Source organism: Pteronotus mesoamericanus, unplaced genomic scaffold (assembly GCF_021234165.1).
Source record: "Pteronotus mesoamericanus isolate MK-2021 breed Mesoamerican mustached bat unplaced genomic scaffold, CSHL_Meso_final scaffold_1186, whole genome shotgun sequence".
NCBI classification, from domain to species: Eukaryota; Metazoa; Chordata; class Mammalia; order Chiroptera; family Mormoopidae; genus Pteronotus; species Pteronotus mesoamericanus.
Genome location: NW_026555302.1, coordinates 4,971,351 through 4,989,036, shown reverse-complemented (window position 1 = coordinate 4,989,036; position 17,686 = coordinate 4,971,351). Strand labels below are relative to the sequence as shown.

Genomic DNA, 17,686 nt, shown 5'->3' with positions numbered 1-17,686 from the left:
CAAAAAAGTTATTCAAGTTTTTAATTTTCAGAAATATATTTATTTCATAAAGAACTAATTTCATCAAGGAGCCAAAGCTAACCAATATGCAGATTAGGTGGAATCTAAGATTTGATATTTTTTTAATTGAGAAAAACTTAGGCACAATTCACAAAATTGCTAATTATTCTTCCCTGCTTATGATCCTTCTGTGTGTTGTATATACTTTCATATTACACTCATAGCATCAGCTAAACCAGGTAGAAAATCTCCTGTCTTAAGAACTTTTTACAACTGTTGTCTCCTGTCAGATAGGATTATGAAAAAAAAGAGATTAATTCCACAACCCACAGAGAAGATTCTAGACCAAGACACGAGGCTCTAGTATCATTGCCTTATTTATTAACATAATTATAACATATTGCTGATAAAACTTTTGTCTGACTATACTAAGCAACAAAATTTACTCAAAATATTTCACTGTGAAATGGCATTGCAACTTGAATGTCGTTTTTATTGATGAATTGGTTTCCATAAAGCAAATATTACTCTTAAAATGGTAGCTTGAGTGACCAAAAAGTGATTCAAAAAAAGCTTCCCCCTCCCCACGCCAATCCTCGAGACTTCCTGGATCAAGCTGAGTTCTGGACCCTCAGACTGAGAGGGAAGAACATGACTCAGCCCGGACTAACTGGAACAGGTTCATAGGACACTCCACACTTACACAACAAAGCAGCCATGTGAAGAGCTGAGTTCACTGAGCAGCTCTAGGAAGGTGCAGACTGGATGAATTCAACAAAGCGTCTTTATCATCATTACCACGATGCTTTTCCTAAAGTGCCCTAATTGGATGAGCTACAAAACTGGTCCCTCTTTCAATCCCTTCCACCTCCGCAGATGGCCTTTCTGCAGTAGCCATGGGAGAGATCCTGAGCTTTTCCTATTCTGCTGATTGGTTTTTGCATCACTCTTTTGATGAATGAAATATAACATGCTTCTCTGTCTTAGTCCCCTAAAGACTGTGTGTGTGTGTGTGTGTGTGTGTGTGTGTGTGTGTGTGTGTGTGTAGTTTGGATGAATACATTTAGGCTGTAAAGAAACAAGTTGTTTTTCCCTGTAATTCTCTGCCTTTTGCTGTAGATTGGTTATTGGGTCTCGCTTCCTACTTAATTACAACAGCAAATTCTCTTATTCTTGTTGAGAAGCTGGAGCATGAGACTAGAGAACGTTGGGGAAAGGTAGGTCAAGCTGAGACCGGAAGAATGGCGTCTCTAGAAGCTCTAGCTCTGGGTTTCAGGCACTTCAGTAAGAGACTTCTCTCCCCTGTTCCTATGTACATTCAAGGAAAATGAAAGCAAGAGAGGCTGCCTGGGGGCGGGGGGCGGGTGGAGAATGAGGTCCCAGCTAGCAGCAGACTCCCCCAGGGGGCCATCCCTTGAAGGGAAAGTCCTGCACAAAGGGTTTCCCTCCATCTGTTCTCACTCATATCAGCCACTTTCAGAAAAATGGCAGGGGCATTTTTTATTAGTAGACAGAAAACTGTTGATATGCTCACTCCAGCTCACGCATTTCTCACAATCCCTGAGCGAGGCCAGCCCTGGGATGGACTTTGTAGGAAGGAGCAGGACCCATAGAGGGAGTCAGGGCCTAGAGGTGAGCCTCTTGGCACCTGGGGCGCTACTTCAGACTCTGAATCATCTTTCTAGTGTTGACACTGGCTGGGTCACAATGTCCCGCCCTGGATTGAGAGAGGGGTTCTGACCTCCCTCTAGCAAATGGAGAATGGCCCAGAATGGAGATTCACTTCACTTTCCCATGTATGAAAGGAAAACTATTGTATCAAAGGAAAGTCATGATGTGTCAAGACAAGAACTGCCCCGTTTCATTCATAGAAACCTACTTCTACTGCCCTTGGTTTTCTCCTCAGCTCATCTCCTCTCCCTTCCTAGGGGCCTTCCCGCTCCTGCACTGAGTGCATGGAGCAGCCCCGTTCTCTCTCATGAGCTATGGACTAATTGGGGCTTGACCACAGAGTCCAGCAGAGTAACAGAGTGGACCAAAGACACTGCAGATGTCTTCTCTTTCTCAGCTCTGCTCAGGTGGACCCTCGTAACAAACTCTATCCATGAGCTCTGTATCCTTGAGGATGTTGTGTTCCCCCAGGGAACCCAGCTCCCTGTTTTCCTGTTTCTTTGCCTAGACAAAGGCTCTTCTGTCTTTCTGCCTCCAACACTAGTGTCATCTTGAGCATTCTGGGTCTTTCCTAGCCTTCTACAAAGCAATCCTTTCTTGGATTCAGAGAGTCACTTTCTAGGATTTCCTCCAAGCTGTTGAGATTTCTTGATTTCTAAGGGAAGCCTGGCTATGGCCTTCCTCACCATCGTGTTTGCCCCCAGAGCTGCCCTAGGCAAAGCCATATGTAGGAAGCACCTGGGTCAGACATACTTTAAGAACAAGATGCCAGGTAAAGGCTGAGATGAATAGAAACCACATATTACTTGGTCAATATCATGGGAACCGAAAGGGCAGAGGCCATGGGATGTGATACTACGGGTCAGGGAGACAATATCCTTTTGCTGGGCTCTATACTTGCTGTGTGACTTGGGACCAGCCATTTAATTCAGGGGCTCTCTGCTCCCTCATCTTTTAAAGGAGAATGTTGAGTCAACAAATCTCTAAAGTTCTATTCATTTATGAATCCATGATCCTTAGCCAAACGCCGAGACCCAAGAATGGAATCTTCCTTCCTTCCTATGGGGATTATTTCCATAATCCAAACGGCATAACACCCTCCTGGGTGCTACTCCTCGGTGTTCTTCTGCTGAGCCCGGTCCCTCCCTGGGGACTACTGAAGGGTGTTGCAGACGTGAAGTGTGTGGTGGAGACCGTTGTTCCTGCTCTTAGATCTGGGCCATAGCTGGTACTAGAGTTTGATAAAATTATCCTGCCGCTCGGGGACCATTCTTCACAGACCACTGGCAACCCACCAGCCAGAGGCTGGATGAGACCCAGGGCATGAGAGAATAATTCCCTTCTGGCTCTCCAAGTAGGACATGCACGGGACCTGGACAACGGGAATGGAGTCCATCGGTACTGTTTCCAGGGGCAGCGGGGGAAGGTGGGAAATTAGGGAGAGAAGGGAGGACACTGCAGTGGCTCTCGATGTCCCACTCCCCTGCCAGGCAGATCTCAGGCTGTGACAGGAGCTGCTGGGCTCAGCAGGAGAGAAACCCAGCCTCGGAAACAGGCCCAGGCCCCGCTTCTCGAGAAAGAATTGACCCGATGAGGGCACTCGCTGCCTGTGACACTGCAGCTCGAGTGGGTGAGGGTCACCACTTTCGATCAGGGCAGGAAACTGCTTTCTCCTACGTCATCCTGGACTCACAGCATGACACTGACATGTCCCAGCCAAAGAGACAATAAATAATGGCAATTAGCAAAAATCTCTAGGGATGAGTGCATCCCCAGCATGTTTGACTTCAGAAACAACTGCATTATTAGGACTTGGCCTTGCCTATGGGATTCCTCTCAAATGCAGGAATGTAGCTAAGTATGGCCCCCAACGGCTTAGATGGCGAGCCGAAGGATCCTCGGAAATGCCTGGCTGGCAGGAAACCTACACTCTGCCACCAGTCACAGCCCAAGGAAGCAACCGCACAGATGTTACCAGGAAATGGGGATGGACTGGCTCTGTGGGAGCCTAGGCCCAGAGCCTCGGAAAAGGGGTCTTCTGAAACTAAGGAAATGGACTCAAATTCTTCTAAAAAACCTTACCGTTCCCAGATTTGCCTCCCAGGTTTCAGAACTTGAAAGCCTCACTCTTGACCCCAGACTACTGCTGCTGCTGTTGGAGGGAAGGGGGTGAGGAGTAGGTCGGTGGGTGGAGGGTGTCGGGAAAGTGGAGGTGGCTTGGCCTTCTTCCCTGGGTGCGGCCCTCGCGCACTTGCTGTCCTGAGGCTGGCCGCAGTACCCCATCCCATGGACGTGATCCCACGGGACTGCATCGAGACTACAAACGTAAAGAACTGCGGACACTGGTTTCATCCAAGTTCTATGAGGTGTGAACAACAACAATCAACATCAAAACAAAACAAACAAAAAAACAGAAAAGAAAAAAATAGCCCTTTGTGATAAAGGGCATGCTGGGAAGGCGAGAGCCAGAGCCGCCTCCCCAGAGCATGCTGGGAGGATGGGCACCAGAGCCACTCTCTAGAGCATGCTGGGAGATGGACACCAGCACATCTCCAAGGACTGCACTTCCCCCCAACTCCCACCCCTATTCCCTCACCCACCCCCAACCCGGAGACTAGAGGAAAGTCTGTCCAAAGATGACCGGGGAATAAGGGACGCCGTGGTTCTCTGCGGGCCCCCACACTGTGGGGGGTCGAGGAGGGGAACAGTCAAGATGAGGAAATGGAGAAACAGAGAGGCAGGAGGCAAACAGAGGACTGACAGAGACTCGAGGGGCCAGTGTGCGGAGGACAAGGGGAGAGCGGAGCGGAGGGCTGTGTGGCCGCTAGCCCGAGGCGTTGATGTACAGCTGGCTCTTGAGAATGTAGTCAATGACCGGCTGTGACAGGTAATCCACGACGTGGCCGTCCCCATGCTGCAGGGCCAGCCTGGATGAGAAGAGACGGCACTCAGGTAGTCATCCTTCCCTGAAGCGAGGCAGGAGGACTGGTCTGCCCGCTCCCTTTCAGGGGCAAAGGCTAACCCAGCACCCCCTTACCAGCCTCTGCTTAGCTGAGTGAATGGAATCCTGAGTAGGAAACACCCTCTTGCCCCCACAATTCCTCCCCTGGAGATTCCATTTCCTCCGGGCTCTGCCACTCCCTTCCCTGAGGCCCTTCTCAGAAGCCCGGGGGACCATGGAGGAAAGGCACCAACGGGTACGAAAGGGCTCCCATGATGCACTCCAGCTGCGGCACAGTTTTGCTCTGGCCTTGGTCTGGCTGCTTCCAAGCCTCTACTCATACGATGAGTCAAACGTACCTGCTCTTGGTTGAGCTGACAACAGACATGGGGTGGTTGATGTCATCCTTCACCACCAGGATGTTGTTCTGGGGACAGAGCAGAGAGAGTCGGTTGCCGGCCCCCCAGGCTTCTCCGAGAAGGGCCACATCACAGAGCTACACCAGCAGGGAGATGGAGCACTCACTTTGTATTTGCGGAGTATTGAGGAGTGATTCATGATTCGGTCTGTGTCGGCTGCGTCCCGGGGCACCACCACGATCCCAAAGTCCCCAACAATCACCTCCATCTGAAGAACACACACACACACACACAGAGAAAGAGACAGAGAGAGGGAGAGAATGAGCCTTTTGTGAGATCATGACTCCAAACCCCTATCCAGCAACTACCTAGCAGGGCGGAGCGCTTGTCCAGGTGGAGCCCCACGCTTTAGTCCTACCCTTGCCTTCTTAGCCCCATCAGGTAGCTAGCTCCTTCAAGTAACAACCCGTAACGGTGTCAGCGGGATGAGCGAGAACTTTGCCTGGCACACAGAAGATGCATAATAAATACCTCCAGACTGAACGAATAAACGTGCTTCTGCATGTCTGGGCAAGATCTCTCCTATTCCTGAGGCTCCTGGTGAGCTCATCATGCTGAAGAATAATGTGAATGACACAGTCGTTACAGGTGGACAGCCTCGTGGCGACACAGATCCTGGTGCCCAGCAAGGAAAGCCCCAGCCCGCCAGGGAGCCACTGCGAGGGCCGGGAATGCTCCCCTGTCCACCCGCGTCAAAGCCACGTGGGTCTGGGGGCAGGGTGCAGAGCAAGCAACGGGGGAAGATTATAGCAGGGGTACTGCTGAGATCAGCCTCTGACAGGAGCTTGCCGCCATAATGGGAAATGAAACCTTTTCAGTAAAATAATAATAACCCTTTTTATTTTTCCTGGTTACAGATACAATACAAGCTTGGGAAACTCAGGAAAAAAAAAAAATGAGAACCACACCACCCAGAGAACCACTAATATAACCATAGTGTATTTCTGTCTAGTGTTTTCCTCCTTACAAGTGTATATATCCATATTTGGATTAAACTGAAAAATAAATCATTTTCCCAGCATCTTTAACTAAACATTATATTGTGAGCATTTTCTCGCATCACTAACATTTTTTGAAAAGGTCAAGTTTTAGCCATCGGTGCATTTTATTGTCAGGCCTATACTATCATGTAGCATGATATGTTAAACCAATCTTGTACTATAGAAAGTGTGCAGTGACTTCTAGTTTTTTGCAATTATACATCACACTTTGTTGAAGATCTGTATACATAAATCTTCTTCCACATCTCTGATTATTCCTTTAGGATAAGAAGTAAAATAATTAGATGAAAGGATAGGAATTGGACATAGTTCAAGCTCTTGAGACATATTACCAAGTGGCTTTCTGGAAACTCGTGCCAATTTTCATTTTCAAAGAGGCTGAAAGGGAGGGCGCTTCGAGACTGGGATCTAGCCTGGGCATATCGCGCTGTAGATCATGCCAAATAAGGGTCCCAGATGGAGAGAGGGAGACATGCTGCTTCTAGGCAGGGCAGCTCATTGAGCAAGACCAGGGCTGGCAGCAAGGGCCACAGGTTTCTCCTCATAATGCTCCAAAGTAGTGACACAAACAGGCTTTATGGGGCACTGTAGGAGCTGCTTCTACAGAGGACTTCTGTGCCGGCAGAATTCCACTTCCAAGTCTGACTCACTGATCGTGTTTGTGTGCGTGCGTGCGTGCCCTTGGGCATTTCCATCCACTTTACCCTACTTCTGCCATTGCTTACAGCTGGCGTGAGAGTTGCAGCTGGAGCTCTGGTGTTGCTGAAATAAAAAGTCAGCTGAAGGTGTCCTCGGAGGGAAGTTAAAGGTAGGGACAGAATATCAGGGCCCCCACGGGATTGTGCTATTTGGAAAATTAGAGCATTGCACAAGAGGCGGCACTGATTGGTAGTGTTCAGATCCGATAAACTGGCACGGAGTATTTGTCCTATAAACCAGGAATGTCGGGGAGAGGCAGGGCAGGGAGTTGGAGACAGACCCAGCTCCTCCAGCCATAGCATTTAGAAAGCTGCCCGGGGGTCCCTACCCAGAAGGTAGCCTGACACACTGGTCCTCACACTTGGCTGAACGTTAGAATCGCTCCGGGTGCTTTACTAACTCCCAAAGCCCAGCTCACACCCAAGATCAATTAAGTCACAATCTCTGGGAATGGCACCTGGGCGTCAACAGTTTTGTTTTATTTTGTTTTTTAAATTCCCCAAGTGATCACAATATGCAACCAAGCTTGAGAACCAGTACTGAATTAAAATTCCAGGGAAATTTGTAGAGGAGAGAAAGCGATAGGAAAGAGAAGACAGGAAAAGAGGGAAGAAGGGGGAGGGGAGCAGACTGGAAGTACACAGGAGATCCCTCAACTGCTTGGATCTGCAGATTTTCCAGGATTTCTGGTGGTGACCGCGTAATGAAGGATCTGCCTTCAGTTTGGTTCTGAGAACTTAACGGGTGCTTCATATGAGAAGCATGAAATAACAGGGGCGATATAAAGAGAGCGTTCTAGCTTAGAGCGTGAAAACAGTGGCAGTCAGGACTCCGGGGTGCATGGCCCTAGGGGTGACATTAGTGTGCCTGCTGCGTTTCACTCAAGAACTAATGATCTGAGCACCAAATCAACAACGGTGCCAGATGGCTCAGTGGGTGGCACGCAGATGGAGACCTCGCTGCTTGAGGTGTTTTCCTTTTCCAGAAACAGGGGACAGACAGACTTGCCCCGATATGTCCATGAGCCCCTTAGCCCTCTGACATCAATCAAGCAACCCCCCGAAAATGTTTTCCCTATAGCCTTTCATTTCAGTGAGTGGAAGCTCTTCTTACAATTGCTGAGGCCAAAGCCTTGGCATGTTCCTTGATTCCTCTCTTTCTCTCACATCCCACATTTGATCTACAAGACAACCCAGCTGACTCTGATTTCAAAACAAATCCAAGAATCACCTCCTTTCTGACCATTCCATCACTTCTAGCCTGGTCTAAGCTTCCTCTGACAGGACAGACAATGGCCCCCAAAGATATCCAGGTCCTTATCCCTGGAATGTGTGGCCATAAACCATATGGCAAAAGAAACTTTGCAGATGTGATTAAACTAAGGACCTTGAACTTATCCTGAATAATCTAGGGGGAGGGGCCTAATTCGATAACAAGTGCCCTTACAAGAGGGAGGCCGAGGGAGATTTAACACAGAAGAGAGAAGATGGCGTAAAGACAGAACAGAGAAAAGAGTTGAAGATGCTACGCTGTTGATCCTGAAAATGGAGGAAGGGGCCAGGAGCCAAGAAAAGCAACAAATGCAGTCCTAGAAGCTGACAAACACGAGGAAACAGGTTCTCCCCGGAACCTCTGGAGGGAATACAGTCCCACCAACAACTTAGCTTTGGCCCGGTGAATCCTATGTGGACTTCCGGCTTCCAGCACGTAAGAGGATAAATTTGAATGGTTTAAGCCACCAAGTTTGCAGCAACAGGTAACTAATTCACCTCCATCTTTTTGCACTTGGATTTCTCTCCTCTCCTTGTTTTTCTCTTGCCTTTCTCAGTCTATTCCCAATAACCAGACTGATAGTGTTACAATATAAGCCAAATGATGTTGCTTCTGAGTTCAAAGCCTTTCACTTAAATGTCACCTTCTTGGCGAGAGTTTCTCTGGCCGTGCTGTTCCAACTTGCACGCCTGGGCACAAAGACCCCCATGCTCCGCACACCCTCACAGTCCCTGCCCTCTCCTGAGCTTCCTCTTCCTCCTAAGAGCTTCTCTCCACCTCCCCCCACATGTATTTTCTTTGTTTAACCTTAGTTTTGTCTCTTTCTTCTCCATAGAAAAGGGCCATGAGGGCAGGGATGTTTGTGTGTTGTTCATCATCGTGCCCCCAGGCGGAAAGGACCTGGCACATCTAAGATGCTCACATGTTCTGCTGAATAAAGTGGATTCCTGCCGTGCCCCCTCCAGTAATTTGACTGAGCCATTAGCTGATGAACTCCCCCTGCCTGTGGACAAGGAGGGAAGCCCATTGTGCTTCATGGGAGCTCTGGAGACTCAAGGAAGTGACTCTAGATAGACTTCCAGGTCCCTATGACAAGCAACAGGGATAGTTTTATGGATTCCCAGGCTTCATCTGATTGGTCAGCAGAATCACCTGGGGAACTTTAAGTACAACAAAGACGGATCCCCAGACCTCACCCCAGGGACTTTGACACAACATGTCTACGATGGCCCAGGGCCTCTCTCATTACAAAGCTCCCTAATCCTTCTGCTGTACACCCACCTTTGCGAAGTCATTGCTTTAAATCACATAGACAGTTGCCTAAGCTGCCCATATTCTGGTTTGGTTTGGAATGAGGTCATCCATGGGGTGAGCACCTCCGGGGATTCCAGCAAACATGAGGTCATCCCCCCTGTGTCCTGGAAGTGGGGGTGGTTAGGGCAGACAGCTGACCTCAAGAAGCACAGCGTTACTCAGGCTCTCCCTGCCCCTGGAGCCCGCAGGAGTCTGCCCAGGGCCCTGGAGTGGGGCTGTTGTCTCAGCACAAGGGGCCCAGCACCTCCTGTGTCTTTGTGGAGAGCTCCCTGTAGGCCTCGCCTTGGAGGTGGAGAGTTGGGTGACTGAGTGGTCAGTATAGCAGCATTGTCCTGATTGACAGCTCCCTCTCCTGGTAGTGACCCATGTGACCTCACACGGCCACACCACAGTGGGCAGGATCAGGGTGCCTCTCTCCCCCGCCCCCAGCACACAGTGGCCCTCTCATTTTAGCTCTGGCCTGTGTCCTCACTCAGAGCTGGGGGTCTCTGACGTTTATCTTGCTTCAACTTTCTGCTCACAAGCACAGCTGTGATGATATCTTTTCAACTTCCGGTCAGAGGCTCCTCGGGGGAGACGGGGGTAGGGATGGGGAAAGCAAGTGGGAGGGGTGGACTCTGCTTCCCCAGATTTGGGGAATCTGAGGTAAAGATATGAGATCTGTTGAGGCCAGAAGCAACTTGGCCTTGGGAGAGACCCAAAGGGCAAATCTCTTGGAAGGAATGTACAGTTATCATCATCATCCCTTCAGGAGGTTGAATTTCGAGACCTGCCCTGCTGGATTTCAGGGATGCTTGGGGTGGGAAGATACCCCATGGTCCCAGCCAGGCACCTCTCTGGGACAGAAGGTTGAGCGAGGCAGATGTGGTTTATCTCTTGCATCAATCACTAACTCGTGGGAAACATTACACAAATGATTATTTCAACTACATTGCTGTGAAGGAGAAGCAGGTTACTATTGAGTGGCTAATATCTTGCAGAGGCTAATGTCTTATGGGTAACCATCAAACGTCGACCCATAAGACATTAGCCATATCTCGTGGTGGAGGCAAACTATCTCATGGGCTGAACTCCTCCAACCATGCTGTTTCGAGGTACCCTGCCGTTCTTCCATTCAACGAATTTTTATTGCATGTGTATGGTGAACTGGGCACTGCGCTGCTGTGGCTGACAAAGACGGGTACATTTCGTGTGCTCACAGAGCTTACTATCTAGTAGGGGTAGATCATAAACAACTAAATACATAAATAAGAAATCACTAGGTGGAGCTAAGTACAATATTGTGGGGGGAGCGAGAAATTTTCTTCTACCATTCTAGGTTCTTCCAGCTGGTCTAATAATGAAATAAATCTACATAGGACAGATTAACAAGAGAAAATAACCAGATTTAATTACATACTCATGTATGGGAACCCCACATAGACGAGAGGTTCCAGACAGAAAGGTAAAACAAGGTATGTCTATGGCATTCTGAGCTAAGGATAAGGTCAGGTGCCTTGGGGCTCAGAGGGGAAGAAGTTCATTCACAGGACAACAGAGCAGATGTTCAGGAATTAAGTGTTTGCTCTGCCCTATAGATAAATCATAAAAATTTAATCCTGATAATAACTCATTATGGGCAAGGTTTCAAATTTAAATATTTTTAAAGGAGAGTTTCTTGTGGGCCCACAGGATCTTGATCGCCTTCACCTCAAAATAATCCACATGCCAAAGTAGTAGATCTTAGGAGGGCTGTTCTGAACCTTCAATATATACCAAAATGACTTTTAAGGTGAACCCCAAATGACAAGAAGGGGAAGGCATAGAGACACCTGGACAAAGAGTGTTCCCAGTAAAGTGAGTGCAAAGGCCCTGAGGTGAGAAAAACTGTTCCAGTAAAGAAACCAGGTGGAACTGGAGCCCAGAGAGGTAGGAGAAACAGACAAGGACCAGATCACGATAAAAATGGGGCTTCATTCCAGTTCCAAAGAGGAGCCATTGGCGTGTTTCAAACAGAGGACTTGACTTCCATCAGCAACAGAATCCAATTTACACTGACTTACCCGGGAAAGCCTAGCTGGCAGGACCCTCTCTCTGCAGGATCATTTGGAGATGTCAGTTGGGGTTCAGAATCCTAACCCTCCCCCCAAATGGTGCTCTCTTCCCAAGGGGCAGACCATGAGCTACGTGGGCACACTTGTGTTTCCTCTCCAGACAAGGAGATTCAGGGATGAACACGGGATCGTCATTACAGAGGGGAAGAAACACTCACTGAGGGACCTGCTATGTGCCAGGCATAGCCCTAGGAGCTTTATTTATTATTACGTGTGACGCTTACATCAACGGCCCTCTGAGGCATGTGTCACAGTTCTCATTTCACAGAAGGGAAAGCCGAGACTCAGTGAGATGTTGTAGCAAGTCCAAGCTGCACAGCCCGGAAGTGAATTTGAACCCACTCCTGTCTCTTTTCAAGGCTTTTTCTGCCACCCTGAGGCAGGACAGTAAGAAGCCAGGAAAATCCCTTGGCAAGTAGAATGCGGAAACGGAGACATTCAGCTGAACAAACTGGCCGAGCAATTCACAGCCAGGTACAGAAGGTCTCCTCCCTGGAGATAACATCTAGGTCTCAGTTGCATTTCAGCTCCAGGCCCAGAAAAGCAGCAAAACCAGGTGGGCGAGGAGGCGAGGGGGCGAGGAGGCAAGGAGGCGAGGACAAGCTTCAACGACTAATGACCCCCTGCCCTGGCGCTGACCAATCAGTGGAGACCACGGCCCTGAAAGGGCACCCCTGGGAAAGCTGATGAATATTCTATTGAGATTCTCCCCTAAACTCGCAGCCTTTAAAAATCTTCAAGACGAAGGACCCAGGATGGACTCTTCCTCTCGGGAGCACGCCTGCGCCTTTCGCTACCCCACTTCTTCCTCCACAGGCCTGCATCTCCTCAACTCTGAGAGTCCCCAGGAGACTTGCAACCAGGGGAGCAATGGGCAGCAGCAGCTTGTCCTGCACTGATCCCCAGAAACTCTCTCCAAGGCCCCCTTTTCTCTGACTTCTCAGAGAGCCAAAGCAGCCCCACCTGGGCTTTTCCGTGGCTCCTTCTACTCTAAGCCCTTCCATGTGTCACTGTCCTCAGTTTTAATAAACATGCCCTCACAGTGGCCTGGGCTCAGCTGTGAAATCTTTCCTGCTTGAAGCCAAGAACCCACACGCTATCAGCCAGCCTTAGGCAGACATGCTGCGAGCCAGGTCCCCTTTCCGGTAACAGCACCTGTTCTAGATCCATTGTTAAGGCTCACATTTCAGTGACTTGACACTTTGGAAACTTTGGTTTGGAAATACACTTTATCTTTTCTCCAGGCATATCATGGGTTAAACCCTCAGTTCATTACTCTGCGTCGCCCCCTGGGGCATGTTACTTGGTATCCTTCTGAGTGGACTGAAAAAGATGCAGGGAGTGTCCAGCAGAAGCCACACCATAGGTGACAGGCTTCTGACACCTGCTCCACCCACCTCAGTAATGAGTCGCTCACCTTGGTTCTGACCCGGGCTCCTCTCTGGAGGGAAGGCTAGTGCAGGCATAGTCGAGAAGGGGGGAGGGGTGCATTTCCAAAATGCCTCTCAGTGCAAAGAAAAGAAAGATGCTTCCAAGGGGTTGCCCAGAGAAAATTATCCCCACCCCCACTTCCAATTTGACTGGGAGTGTGGGAAGGCAGGGGATTCCAGACTCCAGTCAACAGCCCGACAACCGAGCCAACAGTGCCTTTCACACGAGAACCAGCATCTCTGTGGTAGCTGCCGAGCCTCCTTCCCGGAGCCTGTAAATTCAGCACAGGCTGATCAGTGCGGGGGACCTAATCCCCAGGGTGGAAGTGTCCATCGGGCTTCCTGGCTGTGGCTGGACTGTCTGATAGAAACCATCTGAGCCTGAAAAACCAAATGTTTGTGTTGGCCCCACTTGTCCTGGAGCCCAGGGATTTCTTCTGCAGTGGCCAGTGCCCCAGGCTCTTCCTCTGTTTATTTGCTTTGGTTGTTTTCCCATAGCTGGTGGATGGAGGAAGCAGCCAGCCCGCAGCTGGTTGGCTGGAAAAGTGTAGGCTACAGCCAATGAGAGCCAGCCTGTGGAATGCTGGCCTTTGAGAAATGCAGAAAGAGAGAGAAAAAACACTTTCCTCATTGGCCCAGCCCTGGGGCCTAATGTCTCTTTAGATTTTCATTCCTTAGGGTTAAATATTGACCCTCGCTCATTTAAAAGGCAAATACTGTTTGAGAACGGCTAATACATTTAATCATTAAACTTAATGATTTTGCCAGCTTGCTGAAAAGTCAAAAGCTTCCCAAATGGAGATCAAGATAAGCCTTTGATTTCGACCCGTCAGAACCATCTCTCCCGAAGGTCTTGTTCTTCCACCACCAGATCTTACACAGCCTCGCTCAACCCTGGGGCCCTCCTCCTTCCACTCACTTACCCCAGTCCTGCCCATCAGGCAAACTCCATCTCAGCGCTGCCTCCTTCCTGGTCAGCTGTGAATCACGTGCTATCATTCCTCTCCCTTGTCTGCGTTATCTGGATCAGGGGTCCGAAGATTTCTGCAAAGCCCTGCTCTGCTATTCAATAGGGAGGTGGTCTTGGACCAGCTGCAATCCATGTGAGCCCTGGTTGCCATATGTGTAAACAGGGATAGAGATCCCACTCCACAGGAATGTTCTAGGGGCTAACTGAGAAACAATCCAAGTGTTTATGGTCTGTCTCCCCTCTGGAAGGCAAAGTGTACACAGAGGGGAACTTGGTCTATTTTGTTTTCTCTGTTCCTCCAGCCCTAGGACAGTGTCTGGCACATGGCAGCTACTCAATAAATATTTTACAACCAATGAATGAATAACAGCCAGCATTTACTGAGTGCTTACTAGGTTCGGCAGCTCTCCCGAACTGTTTACATGCTGTAGTTCATGAACTATAAGGAGCTAGTGTAATAAAATGTAAGATATTTTTAGATTGCAAGGGCCTCGAGGGCAAATATGTGCTGATGTTCATACTGGGCACTCAATAAGTATTAGCTACAGGATTGATTGAAGGAAAAAGTGCTTGAGTCAGAATTTATTTGCCAGACTGCCTCCCATTATAACATAATGGACCAGGCAGCTGGCAGCATCCGGTCCTCAGACCACGGGTGCTGATTGGGGAAGGGGAGGAAGCGGGTATAAAATCTTCCTGTTTCGTGACTCTGTCTGTGGCTGACTGGTTAGCCTTTGGCAGATCTTGGTCCTGCCAAGATACCTGCTGGTGCTGGCGTCAGGAAGCAGCGCAGCACGGCAAAGATCGGGGCTCCTGGGGGAGACTGCTTCTCTAATTAAAGGTTCAGAAATGGGGCCGGCTAGGGGGCCTAGGTCCTGATCTCCGACTAGTCCAGGAATCTGCAATCTTGATTTCTCCCAAGAATCAAGACTGAAAATGCCAACTTCCAGGACACACAAGCAGCCCTGTTGGAGCCCACGGCGGGAAACTTGCTGAACACGTATGGAATTTTCTCGCCGTGGAATGTACGGGGTAGGCCTGGGTCATTAGTCAGAGGACGTCAGAATTCTCTGCGGGGCCAATGGGTTTTTGTGCCTGACAGGAAATGCCCAGGGGTCCTGTTGGGGGCTCCCCTTTAGTTGTGTAATTGGATTTCTGGATAAAGAGCATCAGCTCAGGAATCCAAAGCAAAGAGCAAGAGGGACTTGGTAGGAACTTTGTGATGGAAAAAGGCCTTTGCAGTCCTGCTGTCTGTAGGACAGGCTGTCTCAGCTGCCGCGCCACCTGGGTGGGGACAGTGCTGCCCCACATGTCCTTGGAGCCTTCTTTACAGAAGGGTAGAGAGGTTTCTAGTTCTCCTCCAACCTGTTTGAACTGGTGGCTTCTCGCCTGTCTTGTTTCTGATGACTCTGGAGGAGACATGGGAGACTGGAATGCAAAGCCAGGGCCGGGACTGTTCCCGGAAGCTCTGTTCTCCTGCCGTCACGGGAAGACTCAAGGCTTTGGGCTCACAGTCACTGAGTACAGGTCTTGGCCAACAAGTATCATCTGTGACATCAGGTAATAAATTAGGGGTATGTGTTCTGGCAAGAGTTGAATGAATGAATGAAACCTGGGATAGAAGCAGGTCTCACACACCTCATCCCTGGTAATCTCATAGCTGTTAACCGAAATGCCTAAAATGGGTCCCTTCCAGGCAAGCTTCAGATGGTAGAACTTTCTAGAAGAATAAACAGGGCCCACCCAATACCCAGTCTTCAAAGAAAGACCTTCCTTTTCTAGACCTTGAGCGCTAACCTTGCCCAAATAAGGGCAGTGGAATAATTCACTGAGCAACTAACTAGTTTCCTGCTCCCATGAGGCAGGTTAGTAGGAAGCCAGGAAATTTCCTCAGCCAGTGGAATGCGGTAACTGAGAGAGCTGACCACGCTGACCGAGCAATATACAGCCAGATACAGAGGCCACCACGGAGGAAAGCCGCGCGTGCCTAGCAGTGGGCAAACCTGATGCCGGACCTTGCCCCTGGCGTGGTCTTGCCTCCCCTGGCGCATTGCTGTTTAGACCCCCTGCCCAGCCCTGACAGGACACATTTGGAAAGGCTGATAAACATTCTACTGAGACCTTCCCCTAAGACCTCCCCTAAGTTCCCAGGCTTTAGAGCCCTCAAGACGGAGGACCCAGGATGCCCTCTCCCTCCCTGGAGCCGCCCGCGCCTTGCCCTTCCCGCCTCTGTCCCCGACAGGCACACATCTCCTCAATGCGAAGGGACCCCCGTGGGACCTGCAACCAGGGAACAATGGGCAGTGACAGATGGTCCTGGACTAACCCCGCGAACCTGGCTCCGAGGCCCCCTTTTCCCGGGCTTCTCAGTGAGCCACAGCAGCCCTGCCTGTCTCCCTCCTGTTATTGCTTCTCTCCTAGGCCCTTCCTTGTGTCACTGTCCCCAGCTTTCATAAACGTGCCCTCAAAATCACCTGGACTCGTGCTGTGAATCTTTCCTGCGCAAAGTCAAGGACTCACTCGCACCGCCCTGGCCCGAGGCAGGCCCGCTCCAGCCCTGCCTCCTTTCAAGTGACACCTATACCTACTTTTTGCTCAACCCCAACCCTGTTTCTAGCAGAGAACCGGACCCTTTATGAGAAGTGGCAGGGCAGAAAACGGAATCTTTTGAAGTCAGTGGCTTTAAGGTCACTGACGAGATGCCAGCAGATGTCCCGAGGAGGAGAGAGAAAATTGGGGAGATGCCGTCAGAATGAAAAGGAGAGCTTTTGCTGTCTCCCCCACCCCCATACTAGGGCAAAGCCTCAGAGGAAAATGGGGCCTGGTGGCCAGAGGTGGGTGGAGCCCAGCGCTGGGCTTCCAGACTCAGCCAGGAGTCCCGTGTCCCAGGTAGGCACAGAGCAGAGGGTCACCACCTTCAGGGCCTGAAGAGAGGTGACTGTCTGGACCCCCGTGAATAGATATTCATTTTCAGGGTGAACAAGAGCCTCTCAGGTTCTGCTCATCAGTAACAACTAAGATGAACTTCTCATCATCTCTGTGGGATAAAGATTTGCAGTTGAATTTTAATTTGGTTTAAATAAATTAAATGTAACATTTCTGGCGCACCTGTGTTGTGGGCTGAGATTCACACTTATTATATAAGGAAACAGCTCCTTGATTTTTTTTTTTTTCCCTCTACCTCAGACATCATGGTTCTAAGGACGCCACAGACTGGCTGCAGTGGAATCAGAGGACTGAGCGATCGGCGGGGTAGGGTGGGGAGGTTGAGCTCTAGGCCCTAGAAGCCCCCGTGGAGTAAGCTTTGAGCATCTCCTTCACCCGGAGCCCCTGCTGCCTGGGCCGCGGGCAGGCCAGACTGGGTGCAGGGCCCCGCTGGCCTGGGACGGTTGTGCCCCCTGGGAACAGCCATGCTGGGCGCCCCGGATCTGAGTGATCAGCCAAGTGGGAACACAGGTGAGGAGGTCACAGTCTCACTCCCAGTAAATCCCTCTCACATTCCCAGTAAATCAACAGCTATTGGCTCCTCAAAGCTTCTGCCCTAACCAAGGTGCCATTTCATCACAGGGGACCAAGTGGAAGAGGAGAGGCCTGGGGCACTTTTTTCTGCTCTTCAGATGTTGGATCTGATGACACCAAGGGCAGAAGTTAGAGGACCTGCGGTCAGCAAGCGAACCAGCAGGAGCAAGGCGCCTGCCCACGCTTCCAGGACCCCAAGCCGGGTCAGTCTCAGGCTGCACAGGGCCTTGGTCTGCCCTCGAGAGGAGCCCCCGGAGGCTCCCTGCTCCCGCGGGCTGCCGCGTCATCCCCCCAACACTGCGCGGGCCTCCCCTGCGGACGGCCCCGCACACCGCCCGGCTTTGCCTGGATTCACAA

At 50.1% G+C, this 17,686-nt stretch overlaps 1 protein-coding gene across 2 annotated transcripts in view; it reads right to left on the bottom strand.

Annotated features, from left to right (window-relative positions):
• Positions 1-4,028: 4,028 nt before the first annotated feature.
• NMNAT2 (nicotinamide nucleotide adenylyltransferase 2) overlaps positions 4,029-17,686 on the bottom strand; it is a 109,286-nt gene continuing 95,628 nt past the window's right edge. For both annotated transcript variants that reach the window (XM_054587679.1, XM_054587680.1), the window contains exons 9-11: positions 5,138-5,239; positions 4,972-5,039; positions 4,029-4,598 (exon numbers count right to left, since the gene is read on the bottom strand). In XM_054587679.1, coding sequence (XP_054443654.1) covers positions 4,496-4,598; positions 4,972-5,039; positions 5,138-5,239 — 273 coding nt within the window. In that variant the 3' untranslated portion in view covers positions 4,029-4,495. The remainder of the gene's footprint in view (positions 4,599-4,971; positions 5,040-5,137; positions 5,240-17,686) is intronic.